Raw genomic sequence first — 27,326 nt, 5'->3', positions numbered from 1 at the left:
TGGTAAAAATGCAAAAATAAAAGCGTGAAAAAGGAGGTATCAAGTTATTGATGGAAAACAGTTCTACTCAAGTTTCTTCTTCCTTAGACCAACACATTAACTCAAGTGGTCAGTTAAAGTCTAAGAACTGTGTCAGGGTTTTCATTTTTAATGTCCTTGAGCTGCTGAGCAGGTCAGAACTGGGACCACCTCAGACAATCCACGTTCCCATGTGCTGAATGTTTTCAGTTTTAGTCAAAGTGAACATTTCATGCTGACACTGTGCAGGCAGAATGATTCAGTTTGTAACGTGTCTGCTACAAACGAGTCATATTTCAGCAGCCTCAGCTCCTAAGGATGTTTATAGCTCCTTTCAGGTCCTGCACAGCCCATCAGTCCCCAGATTGCTAATTATTATGAAATAGTAGCTCTACTATAAAGCTTTGGCTGCAGTTTTGGTTCTTTATAAACTCACAGTCAGTGTCTTTAGCCAAATGAACCATTTATTTTCAAAACTATAATATTTCTAACTCCTAGACTGGTAAATTTTCATTATAGATTTGTAAGCTTTTAAAAAAAATTTTGGTGGGGGGGAGAAGGAGAATGGGTTATTTTTAAGAACAGGAAGTGTTGCAGGGAGGATTTAATAGGACAAAACGTGAATTCAGGTATTTATATTTGTGTTTAAAACCTGGATTACCGGGGTTTGATTTGGGTTATTTTTTGGTTTTGTTTTGTTTTGGTGGGGGTTTTTCTGGTCAATAGAGTATCAGTAGGAAATGATAGAAGAGGACAAAAATCTGCAGTTGTAAACTTGATCATGGAGTGAGTAGACATTAAAAAGCTGAATATTTTATCCTAGGAAATATGTAGAGATTTCCAGGAGTGCAGAGTCAGGTAAAGGAGCTGTTGCAGGGCTCTGGAGAGCCTGCAGACCACAATTTTTGTCTCTGATCTTTCAGGTGAGTGATCCAAAGGTGGGATCACACTAAGGAGGGTCACAATTAGCACAAGGATGTTTTTATTGGCTGGGAAAACCAGGCTTGTTTGATTTGTGCACTTAAAATAAAAACAGAATGAAGATACAATTGTTTCTCTGAGGGCAAACATGAGGGAAAGTAAGGATTTAAATCAGAGAACAAATCTGGCAGTAAGAGAAAATGGCTGTGGATAATTCTGGGATGGAAACCAGAGGTTTCTGATTGCTGCACAGCAGTCCGTAAAATTTGTAGAACCAGGAAACCTGCCTAATTAACAAATTATTCTGGAAAGGGGCTACAGAGATTAGGAATAGCCAAGAATTGCTTGATTATCCCACTTTTTTTTTTTTTTATTTTAACATTTTATTTCTAGAATCTTTTTCCAAGCAATGGAAAAGCACGAGTGTAAGAAGCAGCCGTTGGCACCACACAGGAAGTGAGTAGGAGAATCATGTTTCCATGTTGTTATCCTGCTCCTGATCTATGATAATTTCTGCTTGCTGCCTTTGGGTTTAGATCCAAGTGATGAGCTCAGATCCCGATTTCACTGCTCACTTCATTAACTGCTTTTGGGCCTGGAGTGACCCCTGAATGTCACCTGCTGCTACCCCCTATACTCAAAGCCCTGTTCAGGCCCAGTGTGGAATGAACTTCATTTTTGGAGTCTGTACTAGATGACTTCGAAATTCATATTTGTTCCATTTTATTGAAGAACTATCTACTTTGTTTTTCTGCTAAATAGCAACGCTGTTTTCTTTCTCAACCTAAGTTCTCTTTACTATTATCTCAGCCATAACTTTAACACACAATCCGAGGTGTGCCCATTCTGGGGATGAAAGTGAGGGGGGGTTCCCCCAATCTCCAACCCCCTCGCCCTTCCTGAGGGGCGAGGGTCCCCTGCGAGCGGCACCAGCAGCGCCTCGGAGGCAGGCGGGACCGGAGCCGGCACCGGGACCGGGTGCGCTCCTCTCGCCGCCGCCCGGCGCCGCTCTCCGCCCGCCGAGCGCCCCGCCGGATGTCACGGTGACGGGCGGGAGGCGAGGCCGGTGCGCTCCGCTGGCAGTCCCGAGCCCGGGCGGGCAGGTGGAGCAGGGAGCCGCGAACGGAGCATGGAAGGTGAGAAACGACCCCGCTCTTCCCCCTGGACCCTCTGTCCCGCCGGGGCTCGCAGCGGCTCCATCGCTCCAGGGCTTTCAGCCGCTTCTTGCTGCAAACAATTCGCAGGCTCTGGAAAAGAAATTGAGTCGCGTGTAGCAATTAAACGGGAAACGAACGGGGCTTTTTGCCCCCTCTCTGTTTAATTTCGGAGATATCACAAAGCGCGTGATAAAGCCAGGGTTTAGAGCGTGCTTTATCTGCTGTTCTTATTCTGAGGTTTAACGAATTCAAGGATGTCTTCTTTCTTCTCACCTGTAAAACATGCCCATAATATTCAGGGTCGGCCAAAACCGATCTGGGAGTTAATATTGGGCTCTGGAATAATTACCTGTCATTGAAAAGCAGTGTTTCTGGTGTTTTTAACAATCCTGGCAAAGAAGCTTTGCAAAGCATCACTTGGTTTCTTGTTTCAAAGGTGGAGATTCTTACTTCAGTACTTTAAGGTCTTCAGTTTAAATTCTGTCCTGTCTCAAAGACTCGAGGCTTTTGGTTATTTTAAGTTAGCTGCAGATGCCTATTTAAAAATGCATTTTCCTTTGCTGAAGGCTTTTAAACTATTTTCCTGTAAATAGTCAATCATTGAATCTGACTGAATTGAGAATGTTGCTGTTGGAGAGAAGTAACTAATGATTTGAAAGAATGGGTTTGGGGGCACTTTGCCACCTAAAAATGCAGCTTCATTTTCTTGATCGAGTTGGGATCGCTGTCTTTTTGGGAGGAAAACTTTGTGAGGTGTGTTGGAATAGTCTGCAATTAGAAAATAACAGGGTTTCACTATATCTGAGGTTATCTAAGAAATCCTTTCTTTGGTATTCTTATTTCTTGTGCGCTCAAAGTGAACATGGAAATGTTCCTTCAGGTTTTGGGTGTGTACTTGAGGATGATGAGGATCCATAAATGTGCCTGAGAGTGCTGGACTGGAGATGAAGTTAGTGTTGTAATGTGTTATCCTTGGGTACAGTAACTTTCAGGGGTGTTTCCGTGGGTCTTTGACAAATCTCCGTGCCCTGAGGACAGAGGGACAGCACGGCTGACTTGAATTTTCCACACCCAGTGTGTGGAGGTTTGGTAGGGTCTCAGAGCAGCAGACAGGCCCTGGCCAGGGTGGGTGTTTGAACCAAAATTTGTCTTTAACTTGATTATATTTCTCCATGAATGATTTGGTTTTGTGATTACCAAAAGAACTGTCCAGCTGGAGCTGTCACCTCCAGGCTCTGGGCTTGGATCAACAGGTCGGATCTTGATATCTTAGTGGGACTTTTCCAACTCAGGACATTCTATGATTCAGAAAATCCTATATTGAATCACTGAATTATTCTGCTGGGTTTAGAAGGTCGTATGCACCAACATGAGAAAAATATCCCTAATTATACACTGCTGATCAGTGTATAATACCAGTGCTGATCAGGATTTTTTCCCAAATGACATGTGCACTTAAAATACCTGTGACATTTCACAAACTGCATGGTGCTTAAGAGCAGCAAAGTATCAGAGACCCCACAAAGAGTTTTCTTGGCCCAAGTGCCTTCTTCAGAAAGCCATGGGGGCTGTGGATGATGAAGAAGTACATTCAGTGGAGACATCAGCTAGAATTTCTCTCCTTAATGGCCCAGTGTGGATTGAAGGTGAAAAACTTGTTGAAGTGGAAGAGGTTGAGGGGTGTACATAGCAAAAGTACTGACTTCAGACAAGGAAACTCTGTTTCTGCTCCATCTACTGTGATGGAAGGACTAAGAGCAGATGGGACTTTCAAAGGTGTCTCCTTCCCTGTGCTGTTGAGCTGAAAAGTGCAGCCTGCAGGAAAAAGACAGCATTCTGGTTTCATTTTGGGGACAAACAGATGAAATTGTAATAATCCAAAATATACCTCCCATTCTGCATTAAGGACAGAAAGGAATCAGGGTCATCAGTGATTTGAAAAATATCCATTTTAGGGGGGTTAAATTTCTGGTTGGCTGTTCTGGTCAAATACCAGGATAAAATATGAATAGTGATGCATACTAAAATACCACAGCACTTTTTTAGCAAGCTATTTGAATATTTTGGCTCCCTTTGCCTATGGGTGTAGAACACAGGATGGCCAAGGATTGGTTTCGAAAGCACACGAATTTTACTTCTGCTTTGTAAATGCACATTGTGCCTCAGCTGCAGCACACAGAGAACAGCGTCCTCTTCCCATGCACCCCAGCCCCTGGAGCTCTTTGAAGCTTGGGAAGACAAACGTGTTCTGTAAGTGATTTCCTGCCTTGTGTTTTTCTGAACATTTGGTAGAAAAATAACTTTATTGGTGCAGAATCAGGGGTGGAATTTACCCACATGTTGTCCTGTCACCATGAAGGATTTGGCTTAGGATAGGAAAGAGACTTGAGGTTAAATATGAAGGGACCACTAAGGCTTTAAGAAGCTGCTGGAAACCAATGCTGTAAAGAAACCAGGTGCTGGTGAGGGGAGGTTGAAGGCTTGAAAGTGAGACAAAGACCAGGATGTTTCTCAAGCAAGAAGAGAAACATTCTATGGTGTGTCATTGCTCTTATCTCTTCTGAAGGGTTATCCTGCCCGGCAGCCATTATGGGCATGAAAACCTTGTGTTCAACAAAATATGAATGAATTCACAGACTCCATCTCAGCAGGGAGGAGATGAGGGTTTGAGGAGGCTGAGCAGGTCCTGCTTGGCTCTCGTGGGCTTCAGGCAATGCTGTTCTCCAGAAAGTTGTCCTGCACTTCCAGGGAAACCTGAGGAATCCAATAATATATAAAAATATAGAGTTACCCTGGAATATATGTAGAATTATTGGAATTCAAGCAGTAATGTGGAGGTTCTAGATCTTTCTTCCATGACCACCTTGGAGCTCAGGGAAATGCAGAATTGCTGCCAAGGTTTCAACAGCACCTTGGGGCTTCATCCTGGGGCTTTGGCCCGAATGGAGCAACTGTGCAGGGATTCTGAATGCAATTAAAACTAAAATCAAATGTTGCAGAATAAGGGAGATTTCATTAATTAAGTGCAGAATTACAAGGGTTTGTGCAATTTATGTATCTCTATTCATGGAATCACAGTTTTGGGATGGAAGAACATTAAAGTTCATCCAGTTCCACCCTCTGCCATGGGCAGGGACACTTTCCACTCTCCCAGGCTGCTCCAAGTCCCATCCAGCCTGGCACTGAGCACTTCCAGGGATGGGGCAGCCACAGCTTCTCTGAGCAACTTATTGCAATGTAAAGTTATAATCAATATTAAAAAAAATTTTGTTCATTTTCCCAGAATTTACTGATGTTTTCTCACCATTATTTGCTGTATAAATTAGTCCATCTGCTTCTTTGTACCTCAATTTTCCTGGCATTATAGAATGAAAATGAGAAATTAAGGGCTATAACCACACAGTTCCTTGATCTGTCTTACTTACTGCAAAATATCAATTCAATAAATAGCTGAACTTCTTGTCATTTAATTCTGTGACTATCTTTATGATGCAAGGCCTCTATTTTGTTGCACACATTATCCCCCCCCTCTATTCATGCAGTTTTTTTGGGGTCCCTCTTCTGATACCATGCTGCCTTGCTGGAGAGTTACCAGAGCTTTATATTTTAACGTTGCAGAGACCACAAAAAAGTTCCATGTGCAGAGGAGGTAAAGACAGATAATTATGGGGTAAATGTCACCCGTGGTTAACACCTCATGCCCGCTGCCTGGGTGTTTCTGTTATGTAACTGCCAGGAAGAAATTTTCCTGGTCCAGAAACTATTATTTTTTAAGGTTCAAAGCTGATAAAAGATGTTATGGCATGTAAAAAAATAAAGAGGGGGAAAAAGCTACAGGAAAGAAAGGAGGAAGGAAGCAGGTAACTGTGTCTGTGTTAAAAATTCAACATCCAAGCAATGAAATCTCAAGGCAGGGAGGACTGGAGTTAAGAAATAATGGGACAGTTCAGGTCTGTGCCTCCAATTTAAATCAAGAACTGAATTTTGGACACTGGGCAATGGGAATACCTGCAGCTTGTGCTGGCTCAGAGCTCTCTTGAGCCCCCAGCACGCTGGGAAACCAGGCTGCACGGGTATTCATTTGGCTGAAAAATGTTTAAAATTCCTAGCATTTGATCCCTTTTGGAATTTCTCAGTGGGAATTAGACTCGCATTCCCATGAAAACCAAGTAGATCTGGTGAAGATAATGGGGGTTTCCCTTTGTGTTGGAAAAAGAATGTAAAAATATCTTTGTGCTTTAGAGAATTTAACTTGCCACAGAGTTACTATGGCTGCACTGTGTTCACAGGGTACTCAATGAGTAAATTGAAAGCTTAAGGTACTCTGTTCTGTAATTTTTGAAGTTAGAAAATCATACTTAATCCCTTTTCTGTGCACAGGCCAGTGCTCAGGATATAAAGAAGTGAAGCATGATACTAATTTGTTTTTTATTTCTTTGAAAGGTTTTCTTTTTCAATTTTACTTTCAGCCGAGAAAACGGGAATTTATAAGATTGTAACAAGTGTGTTGTGAACTGTTTTAAATATTAGACAGCTCAGGCTGCTTTTCTGTCTTTTGCAGATTCACAGCCCGGGATGGACCTCAGTAACCCTCAGGAACAGCCTGTAGCTGCAGGTATTGTGCTGTTCAGTTGTGTTCTTCCACTCTCTCTTGACAATTTTATATTTAAATTGAGAAAAATACATGAATTGTAGCTGCTTTAGGGTCCCAGGACACTGTATAACAGTCAAAAGCATAAAGAGGGGCATTAAAGGCAAAAAAAGTAAATTTTAGAGATGAAATAAAACCATGGAAGTTCAATATAATACTGGAAAATTATAGTGAAATGGGAAAAAAGGACTGTATATGAAGAAAGGAAATATTTTCAGGAGAAAGCTGGAAGTTTTGATTAGGCAAGCAAGAATAATACAATTCTCTTGGTTGACTGCATTTCTAAAAATATGAAAACAAACCTCCTGAGTGAGTTTGACAAGTGTTTCACTTTCTTGTTAATCAAAAAGTCGAGCCTCTTTTCAGCTCCAATGTAATATTTAGCTTGAGAAGGATCAGAGGTGTTACCATCCAGCTGTCAGTAGGTTAAAGAATTTACCAGCAATTTCACAGTGTTACTGTAAATTTTTAAAATTCCCATAATGTTTGAAAAAAAATACTGTCTGTTTTTTAATGAAATATTGATTTGAAATTTACAGAAATACACATAATATGGAGCTAGTTTGCACTGTGAGGTTAATGAAAGAGGCTTTATTTGAAACACTTTACATGAATAAATTTCACTACAGTTAAAAATGTGTCTTTATTTCCAAGTAGAGAGGCTGGGATCTCTGGGATGCTGGTCTGCATGATAATGTTGATATTTAAAAATACACACGTGGAATAAGCAGAGAAGTGCAAGTGGGTTCAAAGAGGCCTTGATTACATCTGCTTGAGCAGTTTTCTGGCCCAAGGCCAGAATGATTAAAATTTTGCCCAAAAGAACAAAGTGGAGCTGTGATTCCTTTGCCTTGCTCCAAGGAGCTCCATCCCTGCTCACAGCAGTTGTCAGAGCACCTATGATAGAGTTAGATACACTGGATTTTATTCCTGCTGCCATTTAGAATAAAGTCCAGAATATTTGGATCTGATCAAAAGCTGAGAATGTGTTCCAGGTGTGTGTGAGAGTTCGTGTAGGATTTTGGAAAGTGAAATCATTCCCCAAAGTGCATCTGTAGAAATAACATTGTGGGTACTGTCAGCAGTGCTGGGAGTGTGCAGGTGCTTTCTTTGAGGGAATCACCTGGAAATATTCTTGGAGAATAAATAGTTAATTATTTTTTGCCCTTTTTTTTTTTTTTTTTTTCCAGAGGAACAAGAGGATTTGACAGACTGTAATCTGAACAAATCCCAGGAAATGGAAAGCATGGATAATGTGGAAGATGTGAAGGAACACAATCAGTCTAATGAAGAAGCAGGAGGTAAAGTAGAGTTGGAATTCTGATAAATAATAATTGTATTTTGTCTTTTTATTCATCTGATTATGCTATGAAAACATGCCTTTAAGAGGAATAGCAATACAATTCATTTGGAGCATTTCAACACATTTTAAAGAGGAGCAACACTTTTCCATCAAGGAACCTTAACGTGCATTTTAGCAAGGTCAGTTTTACAGGATCTGTGAAATATGGATGGGAAGATAAAAGAGCAAGTGCATCTGGTGAGCCTCTAATGTGTGTGCTAACAAATTCCTAACAGCAGTTTGCATAGGCAAATCCTGTGTTAGGACTGCAATTTTTATTTATGCTAAGTACTTTCATACCTAAAAAAATAACTTGATAATTTATTCCTTTTTTTTTTGAAAGAAAGAACAAGTTATCTCAAATTCACAGGACCACTCAGACCTGTAAAATTTAAAACTGTAACAGCAATGCTGTATTTTAAACTGGGGGTGAAAGGGAGGTTGGTCAGTTTTCCATGTTTATTGATGAAGAAAATATCCTTCTTATAGGTCTGAGAGAAAACATAGGGATTAATTAAAATAGTAAATTAATATGTGCTGTCTTTAAAAACCATCAGGTCCTCTTCATTAATAGATAGAAGATAACAGCAGCTGCTGAAACTTGGCAATTGCACAGAGCTCAGGGTTTACATGTGTCCATGACACATATGTTGAGTTTCTTCTGTGCTGTAGAATCTCCTAAACTGAAATCTCAGCATGAACAGCAGTTCCTGCCCATGACCTGAGAGTGTTGATCCGTGCCAGGGGCCTCAGCCACAGCCAGTGAGGAGTGTGCCTGGTGCAGGATGTGGGGCACGTGTCCTGGGCACAGCACACATGGTGTCACCAGTGTCACAGGGCCTTTCTGTGACACAAGCCCATGGCAGGGAAGCAGCCAAGGGAAATTACGGCTGTGGCTTTGGGTGGGAGTTTGAGGTAGAGTTTGTATCACATGAATCAAGTAAATCACTAAAGAATTCTGTGTTTTGGCTGTGTAAGTAGCTTTGGTTGTTCCCTCTAATGTTAATGTGATTATTTTGCAGAGGTTATACTTTTGCATTATTAAAGACCAAATGTTTTTATTGGTTAACAAATTGCAAGCAAACATAAAACACTCAAGGGAGTGGTGAGATGAATCTCCCTCAAGGATCTACAGTGCCAGTATCTGTTACTGCTGGTGTCTGGCCTTTCTGGGCATTTTATGGACAGACATCACACAGGATTTCTGACCAGATTTGGGTGTCTGGATTAGGATGAAAAGCTTCATGTCCCCAGAGCAGCTGCTGCTTAGCAGGACTCTACAATTGAGATTAGCTCATTATAGATATCTGCAATGTAGAGCCTGCCTTGGGCAGGTGAGTTCTGCTCTGCTTACCCTAAATGCAGAAGTTTAATAGAATAGATAGAATATGGAAGACTTGAGCATTTCCTACAACCAAGGCAGCTGATCTCTCAGATCCCACAGGACATCAAATATTCACAGCCATGCTCCAGCTGTTTGTCCACCCCTTGCACCAATTCCACTCTCACTGGCTCACTTCTCCCTGTGCTTTCCCAGTGTCCCAGCCCTTCACTCCTCCTGCTCACTGAGCTGTGGGTGCAGGAAGCCAGGACAGGGTTTCTTTCCCATATCTCCCAGTACTGACCACCTGAGAGGAGTTGCTGTAGCTTCTTCCCACCTTCCCTTTCCAGGAGCCATGTCCATATTGCTCACATGCAGTGCCCAGGCATGAATTTGTTTTTGTTGTCTTTTCCTGTTCTCTGGCTGCCCTGTGCCTACAGAACCATTTCTCACCCTCTTCTCCATACATTTAAGTCAGGAACAACTTGGACACGTGAGAGACTGTGTCAGTACAGCTTTTACCATTCATTTTTTATATTGCTGCTGATCTCTTAAATTAAGTCTCTTTGCCATTTGTTCTGGAATGCAAACACTGAAAATTTACATCTCAAAGACAATGCTATAAATATCAATAAAACATCATTTCCCTCCAGCAGCCTCCCTTACCATTAGAGCTCATTCATTATAAAGTGAGTATGAACCTTCACTGCCACAGTGCCCCATTCCTTACTGCTCACTGTAGGAATAAATCCATGACTGCAAGGAGAAAGCTGCTTCAAATGCACAAAAAAGGTACCTCCAGCATCTCCATGTGAAATGGCACAAAATAAAATATACATAGTGTTTGCTTCAGTGCTTCACACACTGTTCTCTGCAGTCATTCTGATACCGGAAGCACAATAAATCTTAAATATTTAAGCATGCTGTGTTAGTACTCCAGGCCCTGCAACGATCAGTAGGTGCACTTAAATTTCCTCCCAACAACACCAGTTCAGTTGCTGTTAGAGACTGAAATTCACAAATAATCTCAGTTTTCATGTCATGCCCTCTATAAAATAGCAGCAGCTCTGTTAGTCCCTGAGCAGTCCTCGTGGGTCACTAACTACTGTCTGATTTCTATAAATGAAACCACATTTTGACAGTGCTGTCCTGGTGGGAGGATTATCTTTTGGGGATCACTAACCCTGGTAAAATGAATATATAATATACTCCAGGATCACAGAATAGAAATATCATCAGTATTGGTGATGGCTTTTGGGAAAGGGATTATGTCCTGCCTACACCTGAAAAACCTATTGGTTAATAAAAACCAAAAAACCCCTTTTCTTTATTTGGCACATTGATACGATCAGTAATCCCCTCATTTTCTATAAAATTTAAACAGAAATAATGAAAAAATGTTTATGTGGTTCTCATAAATGTTAATCATGTTTGTGAGTGAGCAATTCCACCTTCCCAATTCATGGCTGATGACAGCCTGCAATAGAAACCTCTCCTTTTTCTCTCCTGAACCCCCACACGATCCGTGCCCCCGGGGTTTGTTCCATCTGCTGAAGGCCATCATGGGAACAAGAGGCCACTGACTCATGGAGACAGATCAGGCCTTTGATAACCTGCTTTCCACTGCCTTGCTATGTCTGTAACATGTTTTTCTCCAGCACAATTATGGCTGGTTTTTCCATGTCTTGTCAGCCATCCGTAGTGAGTAGGAATCTCCCAGTTTCTTGGACTGTGTTTTTTTGTGATTCTTGCATTATTCATGGGTGACACTGTGAGTATGATGTGGGGAATTATTCTGAGGCTTTGAGCAGAAGCTGGACCTGTTTAAGTCTAGATATTGTCTGATTTGGTTTGATGGAGCTTTTTATATTAAAAGTGATGCTGGGATCCTTTCAAAATCTTACAGACAGTTAATAAAACCACTAAATTAATGCATAGGGCTGAAACACCATAGCTGGAGCTCATTTGGTACGAAAAAAATCCACTTTTCCAGCAACCAGTTTTGTATTTGTACTTCTCTGAGCCTGTGCAAACACACCAGCTTCTGGTGTTTTTTCTGTGAGTCCTGACACAGGTGAGATGCCATTCCATGGAAACAACACAACTTGTCCTGCTCCACCCCCCTGTTAAACAGGCTGCCATGATGATCAGTGCTAACTATCAGGCAAACAATTAGGCAGCAGGCTATAGTAAAATGGTAATTAAAAGCTTGATGGGGAAGAAGGAAAAAAAAAAAAAGAAACAAAACCCCCTTTTCTTGCCTCAAGGGACTGGAAGCTGCACGCTGTGGTGCACATGGTGTATGCTTGCCTGCAACCATAAAAATACACCGTTCCCATGGTGCTTCCTGTGTCTAGTCTGAAAAGAGACAAGCAATGAGAGAGGGGGGGGGAAGCTCTTGATTTCCCCTGTTCCTTTATGTGCCCCCAACACTGTTACCTTCAGTGGCCAAAGTTGGCACATCTTTAATTTAAAAATTAAATTTAAAAAGCCACTTTCCTTCCTCTGGGAGTCGCAGTCAAGCACGAATGTTTAATTATGTCTTAATTCTCTCAGCTGTTGAGGCAGACAACTTTTGGGGTGTTATGAATGTCAGCGAGCTTTCATGGTTGTGAGCTAAAAAGAGATAAAAGGCACATTTGTGGTTTATGGATGTTAATTGCTGCTGCACTGAGGTGTGTGAGGGGGGCGGTTGAAAGGCTGGAGAGAGGCAGGAGAGGTGACAGAGCCTCACTGGGGCGCTCAGCGAGGTTCCAGCGGTGCTGCAAGAACATGCACTTATCTGCCTGGAAAGGAAGTGCCGTTTTTTATCAGAATATTTCATCTCCCAAGCCCAGCTCGAGCCCCGGCGCTCATGGGACTTGGGGTTATCTCACAACATCAGCAGAAGTTCACTGCAAGGGGATTTCTGTAGTGTTAAACCCAACAAGGAGCCTGTGCTGAACGGGTCAGGCTTCTCTAGGGGCTCTACTGGGACTGAAAGCCGCGTTTTCCTTATCAACAAACGATCCTCTTGACTTTGTTTGAACTCTTCAGACTGTGCCGTCAGCGGCAGGAATGCTGCCAGGCACGCTCGGTGACATCAACGGGGCGGTGGTGTCACCCAGCCTGTAAATGATTGACATCAGCTGGACTATCCTGAGCACTCAGCACTGACACAGACACTCGGATACTCTGATTGCCTGCAGATAATCAGGAAGTGCAGCAATTTCTCGTTCTAATTAACCCATTATAGTGATTAGAAAATAGAATTTACTTTTGAGATATCCTGACTCCCAGTGGAAGCTTTGAGACAGAACAAGGGCTGGAAAGAGAATGGGTGCACAGTTAATCAAGAGACGATCGCCTGCATTCCATAACTTTTTAAATTCCATTTTTTCCCACTTGTTCTACAACGTGTATCTTGGATCCATACAAAATAATTCCCTGAAATTAAAGGTGAGAGAAATATTCATTCCTTTGGCATTGCAATAAAATCTAGTCCAAGACTGATGAGTTGTGATCCCTCCCCACTCCCCCCAGCAGAAAATAAGTGAAGATGCGGAAAATGGCTCTGGGAACTCAAATGACATGTTATTGTAGGAAATAATCTATTTTTGGAAATACAGATTAGTGAAAAGGAAATCAGTTAATGGGGATGAGTCACATTTTGCCCCCAAACCAGGCTGTTCACTTGGCACAAAATGAGTTGAAGGGACAGGTTCACTGTTTGTGCTACTGAAAAAGTTTCGAGAAAGGGAAACAGATCCACAAGAGCCAAAACTTTACTAAAATACACAAATAGTTCCCTGAGCATTGGAATTGATGGTTCTTTTAACTGAACTGCGCAGAGTTTGCAGCGGGTGCTCAGTGCCTGTTTCACGTGGGGATTTGCCGTGTCCTCAGCGCTGCATCTCTCCACTTCTTGTTCCGGCTTTATTTCCTTCTGCTCTGCAGGAGCTTTGGGAATTCATAAACTGGGAGCTGGGCTGGTTGTACTCCCGAGGAGCAGCGTGTGGCTGCGCTCACCTGCCGTGCGTGCAGCTCCTCTCCTGCTCTCCTGGTGCAGGAGCTCCACCTCAGGATCGGCTCCGGGAGCTGCAGGTGCTCCAGAGTCTCTGCTGCTCACAGTGACCACGAGAAATCTTAAAAAGTCTCTTTTCCCAGCCCAGCACTCGAAGAAGGAGTCAAAATTCCTCATTTCTCTGTCTCAAGGTTGTTTATTGTTTCTTATGTATAAAATTCTTTCTCCTGTCCAGCCGAGATTCGCTCAGCAAGACAGTCCCAGGCACTCTGCCTGCCCCAGGGCGGTGTTATCTTTTTATACTAAAAACTATGTATACAGTATTTACAATAACTTCCCAATACCTATCACCTATGTTAGACAGTGAGCTTCTACTCTAAACCAATCTAAAAGTGCCAACATCACAGCAGAAGATGGAGGCCAAGAAGAAGAAGGAGAAAGGCTGGACATGCCCAGATTCCTCCATCTTGCCCCCTGAACCCCCGTTCTAAAAACCCCAAAAAATCTTTTTTTCACCTGGTGATAAATTCACTATCATTCTACTTAAACTGTCATGGCTTGTAGATCTTCATGTAAGGTTGGTAATTTTTTCCATGGGTCACAATTAAGACCACAGGGATCTGTGCCAGGGTCTCTGAGCCCCCTGGCAGGGGTTTGGACAATCCAGGACAGCCAGAGGAATGTCCTGAATTTCAACACCCAACCAGCATTTTGAGCAATCCTGCTCTTCCAGGGAGGCCTGGATTTGTTGTGCAGACTCTTGGGAACGTTTAGGATGGGAAAAAGCTGTAAGTTCTTGCAGCTGTAAGAGCTGTAAGATCAGTGTTACTAAGGGAACACAAAGCGGATGCATTCGTCTCTCTACAAGGCTGTGCTTAAAGTAAACTACAAATATTTGATTAAAGAACCTCAAATAGGAGACAACACAGGTGTAATCTAAAATTCAAGTCAAGATTATTTGCTACTGGAATTTTTTTATAGTTCAATCAAATCAGTTCAAGGTGTTCAAGACCATCTGAACCAAGCTCCTGCCTTCAGCCTCTATGTGTTAAAATTCCTCAGGTATTTATCACAGATTTCCCTGTTCTTCATGATATTTTATCTTATTTTCTCTCCATATTTAATTTTTATCACAAGAATATATTGCATTGTCAGGAAGGCTCCTGGGAGATGAATTCACAAAGATTAAATGAAATGATACATTGAATTTCTCAGGTTTGAAGTTCATTTGAAGCACAGTTGACCAGAGCCGACCGTGCCTGAGTGGTCGCATTAGTGATTGGTCCCTTGATATAAGTAATGTCAGTGATTATCTGAATTTAACATGTGGCCTTTCTCAGTCTGACTGTTGGGTCCAGATGTTCTCTGATTAACTGTCTCATTGAAGTCTGATTTAACGGTTGTGATTGTATCAGCCTTGCTGGACTTCAGGAATTGTCATTTTAGAAATGTTTTCTCTGGTTGATGGTATCTTAACGGCAAAGGAAGGGAAGAGCTTGTGCAGTTTCATCTTTTTCTGTGTGTTTTTTTTTTGTAAGAGGGAGACTTAAAAGATATTCAAATCTGAAAGGATAACGTTAACAGGTGTCAAAATTAAAATAAATTTCATCTGGGACAGGTGTTGGAAAACCTGGGCCCTGCAGGCCTGAGGATGTGGGATGGCATTCCCTCTGTGCTCCCCTCCAGCACTGGGGGTGTAGAAAGTTGAGTAAAAATGGCAAATTATTGCCACTTTTAAAATTAAACAACCAAAATACAACCCCACAGTAGTTTCAGCATACACTAGCTATGGTTTTCCAGTCCCTAGTCCAATTTGTCCCAGGGAAGGTCATTCTGCCTCCCCAAATTCTGTTTGTAGTTTCAGTTAAGAGCATTTAAATGCAGTTAAATGAAGTTAAATTCCATTTCCTTCTCTAAACTCAGCACTGCACAGTGTTGCTATGCAGTTTGTCCTGTTTTACTCCAGCTTTGGGAACACTCAGTTTTGGGGACTATTTCTCCTTTACCCTTATTTCTGTTAGTATAACTTCAACATAATTTGGAAACCTTTTGAATGAAAATCCTAGAAAACACTGGAGTATGATTAGGCAGAAATTACAATAGAAGGGAAATACTGTGTGTGAAATCATAGATTTCCACAGGAATATTAATCTTTACAAGAAAAATCCTTGTTTTAAGTAAGATGCTTGAAGAATCAGTTACATAATTCAAGTTTCCTGATTCACATGAGCTTGGAAACAATGTGTGTTGTTTGGTGGCTGTTATTTTGCAATTAATTGTACAACTAGATAAATTACACTATGCTTTAATGATAAAGAGGCACTGATATTAATGAAGTAGAAAATACACATCTGAGCACTTGGAAAATGATGCCTGGCTGATTTTTTTTATTTTCTCTCCAATTCTCAGTGCTGCATTTCAATTTGATTTGTTTCTATTTTTGTTTCAAGTCACAATAAAACCAAGGAGACTCATTACCATTGAGCCTGCACTCCACAAAGGGGAATGATGAAAGTTTCTCTCCTATATTTAGAAGTGAAATTTCCACCAGGTGCATTCTGCACTGGGTCATTTAGGAATTACCCCTCACATCTGCCTTATAAAGCATCTAAACAAAATAAGTACTATTTTTTTTTTTTTTTGTATTGAAGTGACTACTGAACAACAGTACCAAGAAAATACTAAAAGGCACAAAGATAAAATAAACCCAAAGCCAATATTTCCTAGTAATAAATACAATATTTGGGACTTTTAGTGCAGAAGTCTTGCTTTGGCCTGTAGTAACACAAAAAAGGAGCTGAGGAATGGGACAGGCCCAGAGTCTGCACCCTGCAAGGGCATTTCTTGTCACCATGTCCTGGTTGGGGTGGTTCTCTCTGCTGTCTGGCTGCAAGTTAATTCTGCTCTGAGGTGATTGCTCTTTCTTTTTTGGCAAACAATGATCTCATAGCAGCTGTTGGGAAAAAGGGAGCCCAGGCTGGAATAAGAGGCAAAACAAACCAGGGTGGGCCAAAAAGGCTTGAAATCTTTTCCCTTCCCTAGATGGATATCTGCAATGGGGTAGAAGAAAAACATGGAGAAAAATTGTCTTAACTCAAATAGTGTTGCCTCATTAAAAAACAAAAACAAAAACAAACTCATGTTGCTATTGTGTCATTTCACATTTTATAATTTCCCATTAGTTACAATCTCCAAATTCTCAGTATATACATGTAATTGTTTCCTTCTTGTTTGAGGAAAAAAAACTTAGGCATAGCATAGTTTATTTTAATTATTTACCCCTGGTTTATAATTTTTATGGGATGCACTACTCTCTTTATTCAACAAGGATAATGGAAATTTTTTATTCATGACTTATCTTTGCCGCCAGTGTGTTGATTCCACTGCTGAGGTGTTTCTCACAAACATGCAGGATTCTGCCTTGAATCTGGAAACTCCACTCACTTTTTCAGTTCACCACTGTCTGAATCTCTCATTCTGGGAGGGGAGCAGCTCTGGCATGTGTCTGTAGGGTTTTGTGGGGATAACAGTGATGAATCATCAGTTAATACCTGTCAAACCCAGGTAGTCACAAGAACCCTCCAATATCGACTCCCTTCTTGTTCCTCAGCATCTGAATCCCATTAACAGCTGTCAAAACCTGGTAAACTATTTATATGCTTTCACAATTTGTTTAATTGGATAGTTAGGAAATGGCATACAAGAAAAGCTTTCCTTTTTCCTTTTTTTTTTTTTTCCTTTAGTCTGGCTGAACATCTGTAGCATTAGGGGCTCATTATCTCTGAATTGGCACAGCAAATCAGCAGCATCATTAAAATGCCACATTAAGATGATTAAGTTTCTTTGTTACCCAGTTGACTTTTTGCATGTGCTGAGGATTTCACGATTATGACCCCACTCCTTGTAAAACACTTGAGCTACATCACCCTTTCCTGCCGTTGTCTTTAATGGCTTCTGGGTTTTATTCCTTGCACTTTTCCCATTGCTCCTGGTAAACTTTGCTTAACAACAGGACAAAACTTAGGTTTTCTCCCTGTATTTGATGCCAGAGTCTCAGATTAAATGGAGAATTTGGGGGGTTTTTCTACTGAAACGTCCTCCTAGAGAAAACAGCTAAGATTCAGAAGCCCTCCAACTTGCCCTCATTATTTGGCTCTCTTGACTTTTTTATTTCTGCGTTTTCAACCTGGAGAAGAAGAATTGCATGGAGATGTCAGAGCAGCCATCCATTATCTGAAGGAACCTAAAAGAAAGCAGAGAGGGGCTCTGCTTCAGAAACAGGAGTGACAGGACAGGGAGGAATGGCTTTAAGCTAAAAAAGGGAAAATTTGTGTTGGATATTTGGGAGAAACCCCTCCCTGTGAGGGTGGGGAGGCCCTGGCACAGAGCAGCTGTGGCTGCCCCATCCCTGGGAGTGTCCAAGGCCAGGCTGGATGGGGCTTGGACCAACCTGGGAGAGTGGAAAGTGTCCCTGCCCAAGGCAGGGGGTGGGACTGGATGAGCTTTAATGTCCTTCCAACACAAACCCTTTGTGATTCTATCATTTTATAGAGCACACACAAGCACTGTTTGGGTGGTGACTCAGTCTGAAGTTGCCACCGCAGCTTTATTTTGGATTTTTTCCAGAACCCATTGTTTTTACAATGTTTCAGGTGAAACAAAAATATTACTCTGGAGTATGTCTTTCATCTTGTAATCATCTCCCCAGGAAATGAAACCATGTGCATCAGCCTTAACACATCACACCAGCACTTTGTTCTGTAAAAGCTGCAGCTTTTTTTTTTTCCTCAGTGTATATTAACTCCATTAACTGCCTCAAGAAAAATAGTTCCCTGGCTTGGACTCTATGAATGCTTTTTTATTCTCTTACAACCTCCATACTTGCCTAATAGAAGAGATGATAGCACTTATTTTTTCCACTGTGGGAACTTTGTTAGTGTTTTTAGGGATAATTGTGTTTTTCCTCAGTTAAATTTCCCTATTCTACATGAAGTCACAGCTTCCTTCCTCTTGATTAAGGCAGACCAGTCTGGAAACTCCCTGATCTAATAAAATATGTTGATATGATTTTTAAGTGACAGATACAAACCTTCCACACATCTGCCAGTCTCCTGATCACATGGTATTCCCTGTGCATGCCAGTGCAGAGAAAAGTCTGGGCTGAAAAAGTAATCTGGTGACTCCAGACTCTGCAATCTCTTGGTTAATTTTAGTACAGCCTATACCAAGCCATCTTTTCCTCAGACTGCTTTGTACTTAAGCTGTCTCCTGTCTGGCTGTCAGCAGGTGAAGCAGCCTCTAAACCATCACAGGTGAAAAAATCCCAACTCTTCTAATTCATATTTGGGTTAAAAAAGTCCATTCTCTTGTGTCTTTTCTTTGTGCCAATCATCAGAAGGTGAATTTTCCCGTGGAAATCCTTCAAATATCTACAGGAAAACTCTTGAACTTTGGATGCCATGAACAGCTGAAACAGCCCCTGTTTTTAGCAGAGGCAGTGATGGAAAAGCCTTGATCAAAACTCAGGTGCATCCTCCTCTGTTACTACAAGGAAACACAAGCCTTATGTGCAGTGTGGAAACTGCAGGGGTGATTATTTTCCACGGTGGAATCATAAGAAGATTTGCCCAGTTTGCACCAGTCCCCAAGGATGTGCCATGGGGGGCTCAAACCAGTGCCCACACTGTGCCACACAGGCCCTGGCACAGCTCTGGAGCTGTGAGCCAAGCACTGTGGTGAGAAAGAGAAGCAAACAGCACAGAAGCCTCTGCTGGAGGTCACAGCTTGGCCTCCACTGCTGAAAACTGCGTGAGATGCAGACGAAAGGTGAGACGTTGAGTAGAAAGTGGGAATTGAAATTGTTTCTGAAAGCACCAACAAGGTGCAGCTGCACTGGGTACTTCCTTTTACCATGCTGGGCAGGATGTAGCAAATTATTTTGGAACAGCCTCCTTTTGAGAGGGAAAAAAAAAACAACCAACCAACCAACCAAAAAATCTTCTTTTGTTTCCTTTTTGCCTCCTGGGAAAGGGATGGGTGTTGAAATATCCTTTCAGCAACTGACAATCATTTTTCCTTGGAAAATGGAAATGGTTGTATAAACTAATTTTGAAAGAATCTTGATAGCAAGATCACCCTCACACCCTTGGACATGGAGTTGGCAGCAGAAGGCACCTGCAGAGGAAGTTCTGTTTTTGTGGAAGCAGGAATCTGTGGCATGTGAAGCAGAGCTGGGACTGAAGGATCCACAAAGAAAACCTGCCCATTTTTGGGTGAATCTGGAGCTCCCTGTGACCCACTGAGAAAACTCCTGAACCCATCTGAGCTCATCCAGGACTGGGGCAGCAAATCCCACCAGCAAAATCCAAATATTTTCCAGGATAGGGGATAAAACCACACAGAATGGGAGAAAACCCTTCTTCCATCAATATCCCCATCCAAGGAGAGCATGAGAGGGATCTCAGAGTTTTCCACAATAGTGTGAGTTCTTGTTTAGGAGAAAGAAACCATCACCCACCTATTTCCCCCAGCTCAGCCCAAAGTCAGACAGACTGGCAGAGCTTAATACAATCAATTAGGACAGAGGAGTGATTTTCTCCCTAAAATGTAGCTGAAAATGTTGATTTCATGAAATTCTAGGTTGCCAGATCTTTGTTTTTCAGCGTTGCTTTTATGTCATCACCTCATTTTCACTGCCACCCATTGTTTGTTCTCGGCATTTGATGTGGTTTATTACTCAGAACCAGAGCTAATACATATTCAGCAGTTCATGTTCTGTACTTTGGAGAAGGGACAAGTGATTCAGTGCCAGATTGAACTGTCTAATCCTGGGCTGGAGGGAGGAGCAGGTGGCCAGAGAACAAGGCTCAAACAGGAAGCCATGTGCTGCGTCTCGTGGTGCTCCTCTTCACTCGGTAGCTTGAGGCACAACTTGAGTTCCAACCTTCGTCTGTCTCTTGTCAGAGAACCATGGAATGGTTTGTGTTGGAAGGACCTTAAAGCTCATCCAGTCCCACCCCCTGCCTTGGGCAGGGACATTTTCCACTCTCCCAGGTTGGTCCAAGCCCCATCCAACCTGGTCTTGGACACTGCCAGGGGTGGGGCAGCCACATCTTCTCTGTGCCAGGGCCTCCTCACCCTCACAGGGAGGGGTTTCTCCCAAATATCCAACGCAATATTCCCCTTTTTCAGCCTAAAGCCATTCCCTCTGTCACTCCAGCTCATGATGAATTGTCCCTCTCTGTCTCTCTTGTGACCCCTTCAGACACTGGAAGGTGCTTTGAGGTCTCCACACAACTCTTCTCCAGGCTGCCCCAACTTTCTCAGCCAGCTTTAAGCAGAAAAAAGCTGTCCTGGCAGTTATTAATGATTTTAATGGAAGTGCTGGTATTGTTGGAGTTAATTATGGAAAGGAAATTCAGCACCCTAAGCTGGGAGTCATCAGTTGTTTATACAGTGTGACCAATTTGCTTGCATTTTCACTCTTTAGTAAATCATTAGCTGCCTGTTGCATCCACCCTTGTCATGGAGCTGCATTCATTTAGGCCATGCCTTTGGATTCCTCTGGACTAGCTACAGGTCCAGGAACCTGTTTGAAAGCCATGGATGCTGATCTTCAGGACTTGTCAGGTTCTTTGCCACATCCTCACAAAATCAGGAAAATCTTTTGGCATTTCTGGGATACATTTATTTATCAGGAAACCCTTAACCTCTCTCTGCTAGTTTTACTCACATTGTAAATCAAGATTATCAACTGCTCCTCACACATCTGAGAGCTATGGATAAAAACTGTGATTTGCAAGTGAAAATTTGGATTACTGGTTAGGCTTAACTAGTGAGAATCTATCCCATGGGAGAGCTGGGAGTCCTGCACTAATCAGACATATTTCCTAGGCTTGTTCTAAGCACCAGAGGTTCCACAAGAAGGTATAAGTTTTAAGATATAATTACTTATTGAATTTGTGTCTTCCTGTGTTACCAATTTACAGAAGCAACCTGAAATGCTGATTTCTATAAAAATAATACTTGTGAGTGGTGTGAAAAAGTGTTTTCTTTTGAATCCTGGCTAGTAATTTCAGGATATGTTTGTACTGTCTTATATATTCATAATCTGTAGAAGGAAATTCTCAAAGATAATTACCAAGCAGGTTAATTGCTTTCAAGGGTTATCTCACTCTAAGTGTCCATGACCAGTGAAGTTCCACATTTCAACTTCATTTCTTCATCTGCATATTTCAATAAAACTTTTAGGAAGACTGATACTGTTGTTTTCTATAATCTTTAGTGCATTTTTTTCCTAAGGTGGATAAGATTAGCCTTTTTTCACTCCTGTGCTTTGTTTTACCTGCAGATGATGTGATTAAAGTGAAAGGTGAATACAGTGAAAGAGAGGAGAGTGCTTTAAATTCCGAGCCAATGGAAAACCTGGAAGAATCTGAACTGCCTTACACATATCCCAGAGAATATAACGAATATGAGAGCATTAAACTGGAAAGGCACTCGGGTTCATATGACAACGTCAGGCCAGCTAGTGGAAAGATGAATTGTGATATCTGTGGATTAGCCTGCATTAGCCTCAATGTCTTGATGGTTCATAAGCGTAGCCACACTGGTAAATATCCCTCTGTTGTTCTTGTAAGAGCTGGAGTACTAAAAATAAGATAATTTATAATCTAGATTGGTTATTTTTAAAAAGAATACCAAAATCAGGGTTTCCTTGTTCCGTCCTTGACGCCACATGTGATCTTTATCAAGTTACTCACTGTTCTGTGCCTCACTTTACCCACCTTTCTTCTTATCAGGATTGAATAGTATTAAAAGCAAGTTGGTGAGGCATTTTAAGAATTTTGGATGAAAGGCACTATGTAATGCAGTATTTCTGGCACAAAGCAAAAGTTAATTTGGTTTTGTGCTGCCATTTTCAGTCTGTATATAAATTTCTCTCTGTGCCATACTTTGGCAACAAACCAATGAGCATCTTAAGTTTCAGCCTGCAGTAAGATAAGACTTTTTTTTTCCTTCTAAAAATTGCTGGCTTGTTGGAATCAGCCTCCTCCAGAGCGGTTCTTTCCATGGAAGAACTGTGCAGTGCTTTCCGTAGTCCTACATATGCTACGAGCAGCTCTGACACCAGAGCTGCACCTCCCTCCCACTGAAGCCACACTCTGTGTGTTTCTATAGAAAGCAATCAATCCAATATCTCATTCTTTCCTCTTCCAAAATGGCAGAGGACAGCATGATACCCACGTAACCAATAAATGTCCTTTTCTGTATGTCATTTTAAGGTGAACGGCCATTCCAGTGTAATCAGTGCGGAGCTTCCTTTACTCAGAAGGGAAACCTCCTCCGCCACATTAAACTACACACAGGGGAAAAACCTTTTAAGTGTCACCTGTGCAGTTATGCCTGCCAGAGGAGGGATGCGCTTACGGGTCACTTAAGGACACATTCTGGTAAGTGACTTCACAGGCACTCCATGTGGTTTGGATGTGTGTCACTGGGACACTCGGTGTGGAAAAGACAGACAGCAAGGTTTGCTCAGCCTGTGAGAGGCTCAACGCAGAGCACTGACCACTCACTGGTGTTTCTGGAACTGGCTCTGCTCTTGGTGCAGAGAGAGGGGCCACGGGAGCCGTGTCACAGCCCACAAACCTGCTTGCACAAATAACTCCATGGTGTTTCCACAGAATTGTTTTGGTTGGAAAAGACCTCCAAGATCATCAAGTCCAACCTTTAATCCATCACCACCTTGTCAGCTCATTTTCATATGAGTGCAGCTGGCTGTGCCAGCAAGCTCTGAACTTGAGGAGAGTGTGAGATGTGCTTTGCTGGGATTTCCTCCTATCCCATTCTGAGCTGCGAGGAAAATCCCAGGAGCATAATTGCAGGCAGATGACTGTTGCCACCTCACTGTGGTGTAGTGCCTTTCATCTGAATCTCTTAAAATGCTCAAGATGTTTCTTCTTAAGCTTGGTAGGGTGTTCTGTCCATATTACAAATGGGGAAATGGAGGCACAGAGCTGAGGTGACTTGGATTTCAAGTCAGGTATAACTCGATCTTAGCTAGTTCGAGTTCTTAGCTAGTTCAAGTCAGGTATAACTCGATCCCAGTTCTGCAGGAGCCAGGCTGTGTTTGCCCTTGAATTTGTCTTTATCCTCTGTTCTACATGGGCTCACAAAGAAAACATTGATTCTAAATTATAGGTGTTATCTCTGCACTGCACTGTACAGAAAAAAGTTCAACCTCACAAAGAATCAAAGTTTAAAATTATCTTATCTGCCAAGGATAAATGAGATTCTGATTTAATCAAGACCAGCAGTGTAGTGCTGTCCCCCATCAGCACCATGCTTCAAGCAAGACAGTGTTTTAGTGGTCTCTTGTGGTTATTTTAATTCTTTTATTGTTCCTTTTTCTAGTGGAGAAGCCATATAAATGTGAGTTTTGTGGAAGGAGCTACAAGCAGAGGAGCTCGTTGGAGGAGCACAAGGAGCGGTGCCGGACTTACCTGCAGAACGCTGGCATGTGTGAGGCTGGTGAGTTTATCACATTGCAGTGGTTTTGGGGTTTCAGTGCATTACAGGGCTTATAAAAGATCATCTGGTGAGCTGTTAACCCACAGCCTGAGAACAGCTTTTCCTACACTCCTTTTCAGTAACCTGAGGGGCTGTAATGTTCTAAAGGGGCGGGTTCATCGTAGCCCTCAGGCGCTTTTACTTTAATCACTTTTTTCTTTAAGTGTTAATTTGTGTAAAACATCTAAAATACTTTGTACCCAGCATTTCTGGAGGTGTTGCTCAGTGAGTTAAATTATTCCTACATTAATGTTGTTATGTGGCTCATTTTACAGGATGAGTTGTTGACAACCACGTGTTTGACGGTTCCTTTTCTGTTAGAATTTGCAGCAGTTTTAGTGACTTGGATCTAGGGCATACAAAGAGACTGGTATCCCAAAAATCACTGACAGATCAGCTTAGGAGAGAGTGAGAGGCTGCTTTGAATATAGAGCTGCCTTTGGAAAAGCTGAAATGTATCAAAACATGTTTTTTTCCTATTTTCCATTTTGCAGTCTCAGTGCTGCAGTTCCAAAATACTTTGGTGAAAAGTAATCACCATAATCTTTGTCCTTGCTTCACCTGAACTGCTCAAATCCTAAAATGAACTGTGTGATTTGGATCTCACAGCACACCAGTAAGTCAGGAAAAAATTGCTCTTCCATTCAGAGTCAAGGAGTGGCTGTGACCTCCCAGAAAAATTCGTGACTGATCTAAGAAGAGCTGACGTCACAGTTTCAGAACTCAGGCTCCCATCTTTTGCTATACAGCCTTGAAAAAAACACCAAATAATGGAAACATGGAATCACAGAGGGTTTGAAAGGACCTTGAAGATCATCCAGTGCCATAGGGAGAGACACCATCCACTAACCCAGGTTGCTCCAAGCCATGTCCAACCTGGCCTTGGACACTTCCTGGGCAGCCACAGCTTCTCTGGGCAACCTGTGCCAGGGCCTCACCACCCTCACAGGGAGGAATTTCCTCCTAATAACTCTATCAACCACAGAAAGGACAAAATTCTGCAGGAATCATCACAAGCTAGGCCTGAAAATCAGTGTGAAGAGCCACTGGTATGTGATAAAAATCTTGGGTACAGGAATCCCTACACTGTGCAGAGAGTGTAGGTTGGTGTTTCAGACTTTGTGACACATGCAGGAAACCTCCCAGAGAACCATGATTTACCCAAGTGTTTCATAGAGGTTTTTAAGAGTTTCATAGTTTTGAGGGGGCTCTCTTCTTGTCAGCAAGTGACATATTTCTTAGAGTATTTGTAAAAGTTACTGGTAATCAGCTCATCAGCAAGCTCTGGGTTTGGTGAGAACCCTTACACGTTGTAACAGTGGTTTGTGTTACAGTACACTCATCATGGCCATCATCCAAAGTGTCCAGCTGTGAAAATGGAAAACATGAGAGCTGCTGCAGGTTGAGATGCATTTCAGAATAGCAACATTCCCCCCTTACCCCAAGCCTGTGGTGCAGTTCTTGCTGCAACACTGCAGGGAGCCTGAACTGATCACAGGGAATGGAAATTCCCAGAGTGCCAAGAGGGGGCTGCTCCCCTGCCTTGGAGACTTCACACCCTTACACATACTGCAGTGATCTTAGGAAATTTTATGAAAAATGAGAACTCCATCTAATTCTCTGGTATCAACAGGATGTTGGGTGGCAGAACCAGGGAGAGGGAAAGCTGGAAAGACTCTCAGGAGGTCATTTGCTGTGTTTCATTGTTTTTTCCCCCTAAGTTTAGCATTTTGCATTTGTTTTCAGTAAACATCCTCTTTCCATTACTGATCCTTTCCTTACTTCTCTGCATCACTTTGAATTTTGGTGTTTTTCTGAATTCCCCTCAAGCTTCTCAACCAGGTCTGGTGGAAGGTGTCCCTCTTCATGGCAGGAGGGTAGAACTGGATGACCTTTAAGGTCTCTTCCAATTCAAACCATTCCACAACTCTATAATTCTCACATGGAGCCATCTTTAGACACAAAAGTGCTCTACATGCCACCATTCCTAATTATTAAAATATTTTAAAACATCAGGATGGTTTTCAGTGCCATGCTTGCATGTTCTAAATGTGGAAATATTTCTGAAAGAGAAGTTTCATGTAATATAGTTGGAGCATTGTCCCTGATAACATCTCTGTCACATTTTTCTCATTGCACAATCACCCAACTCCGTTCCACTCTCCCTTCTTGAGTGACCACACAGAGATGCTACAGGAAACAATGCCTCTAATTTCAGCTTTGTGCTTGAGGCCTTTGCTAACATTAGCTGCACATTCTAAAAATTCTGCTCACATTGGTTGGTGTGGCAGAAACCACACTATGGGAACAGCTCAGTGCAGGGTGAGTGCTGGTGTGAGCTTGGGGCTGGGACAGCAGCTGCTCTCTCTCCAGCTGCAGGGTGACATGGTGGCCCAGAGATGGATGTCCCATCTCTGGAAGTGTTCAAAGCCAGGTTGGACGAGGCTTGGAACAACCTGGGCTAGAGGAAAGTGTCCCTGTCCATGGCAGGGAGGTGGTACAAGGTGATCCTTAAGGTTCCTCCCAACCCAAAGCACTCAGTGAACTCATGATGGCCAAGGGACAGCACCTTTGGAGAGGTGGCTCCTCACCCAGCACCCACAGGACAGCCTGAAGAGTCCTTCCTCATGGATAATTCACAGTGGCAGGAAAATCATCCTCTGGAAGTGCAGGATTACACCTGAAATGTACACTGAGGCAGGCAGCAGCACTGGGAGCAGCGTGGAGACCTCTCAGGGGGGTCAGGGATAAAAATCAAACATCCTCAGCCCTGGTGCTGGCTGAGCAGGAGAGGAGCACTCAGCTGTCAAAGTGGTGAGATCAACCCCATCTTTACACCATAGAAAATTCCATGCTTAGGAGCTCAACTTGCCATGTAATTCCAGAGCCACTGATCAGATCTGACCAAGAAAGGGATTTATTTCAGCTGCAGAGTTCCTTTCAGCATCCTCAGAGACTTTTTATTTTGCTTTCTGGCCCTGCAGTTGAGCCATCAGAGCCCTGATCTTGCAGGATAACCCAAGATTCCAGGCTGCTCTTCAGTGTTTTGGAAGTCTGGATTTTCTCTATTTGTTTTTTTCTCACTGTGATTTTGAGCAAAGCACTTGACCATTTCTGTAGTCCAGCCTGAATTTTATTTTTAGATCCATGTTACAGTGAGATAATTACTTATTTAAATCACCATGTGCATGGAATCATCCAGAGGGAGGAGAATTGAAGAGGGACGCAGGGTGTGATTACTTCTCTATATTTGAGAAGCCTTTAGAGAATCTGGAGTGATTAAAAAACTTTTTCCTAAATGCTAAATATTATTCTTGGATTGTTTAAGATGTGATCCAGAA

The 27,326-nt window shown here is 42.3% G+C and overlaps 1 protein-coding gene across 4 annotated transcripts in view; it reads left to right on the top strand.

Annotated features, from left to right (window-relative positions):
* The first annotated feature begins 2,027 nt into the window (after positions 1-2,027).
* The window catches only part of IKZF3 (IKAROS family zinc finger 3), a 35,819-nt gene continuing 10,520 nt past the window's right edge, over positions 2,028-27,326 (top strand). Inside the window, exons 1-6 of one of the 4 annotated variants that reach the window (XM_059489310.1) lie at positions 2,028-2,075; positions 6,658-6,711; positions 7,938-8,048; positions 21,764-22,024; positions 22,698-22,865; positions 23,830-23,946. In XM_059489310.1, coding sequence (XP_059345293.1) covers positions 2,069-2,075; positions 6,658-6,711; positions 7,938-8,048; positions 21,764-22,024; positions 22,698-22,865; positions 23,830-23,946 — 718 coding nt within the window. In that variant the 5' untranslated portion in view covers positions 2,028-2,068. The remainder of the gene's footprint in view (positions 2,076-6,657; positions 6,712-7,937; positions 8,049-21,763; positions 22,025-22,697; positions 22,866-23,829; positions 23,947-27,326) is intronic. The other 3 variants (XM_059489313.1, XM_059489311.1, XM_059489314.1) reach the window with 3 other exon arrangements.

Source organism: Ammospiza nelsoni, chromosome 26, assembly GCF_027579445.1.
Source record: "Ammospiza nelsoni isolate bAmmNel1 chromosome 26, bAmmNel1.pri, whole genome shotgun sequence".
NCBI classification, from domain to species: Eukaryota; Metazoa; Chordata; class Aves; order Passeriformes; family Passerellidae; genus Ammospiza; species Ammospiza nelsoni.
This window is presented reverse-complemented; position numbering and strand designations above follow the sequence as displayed.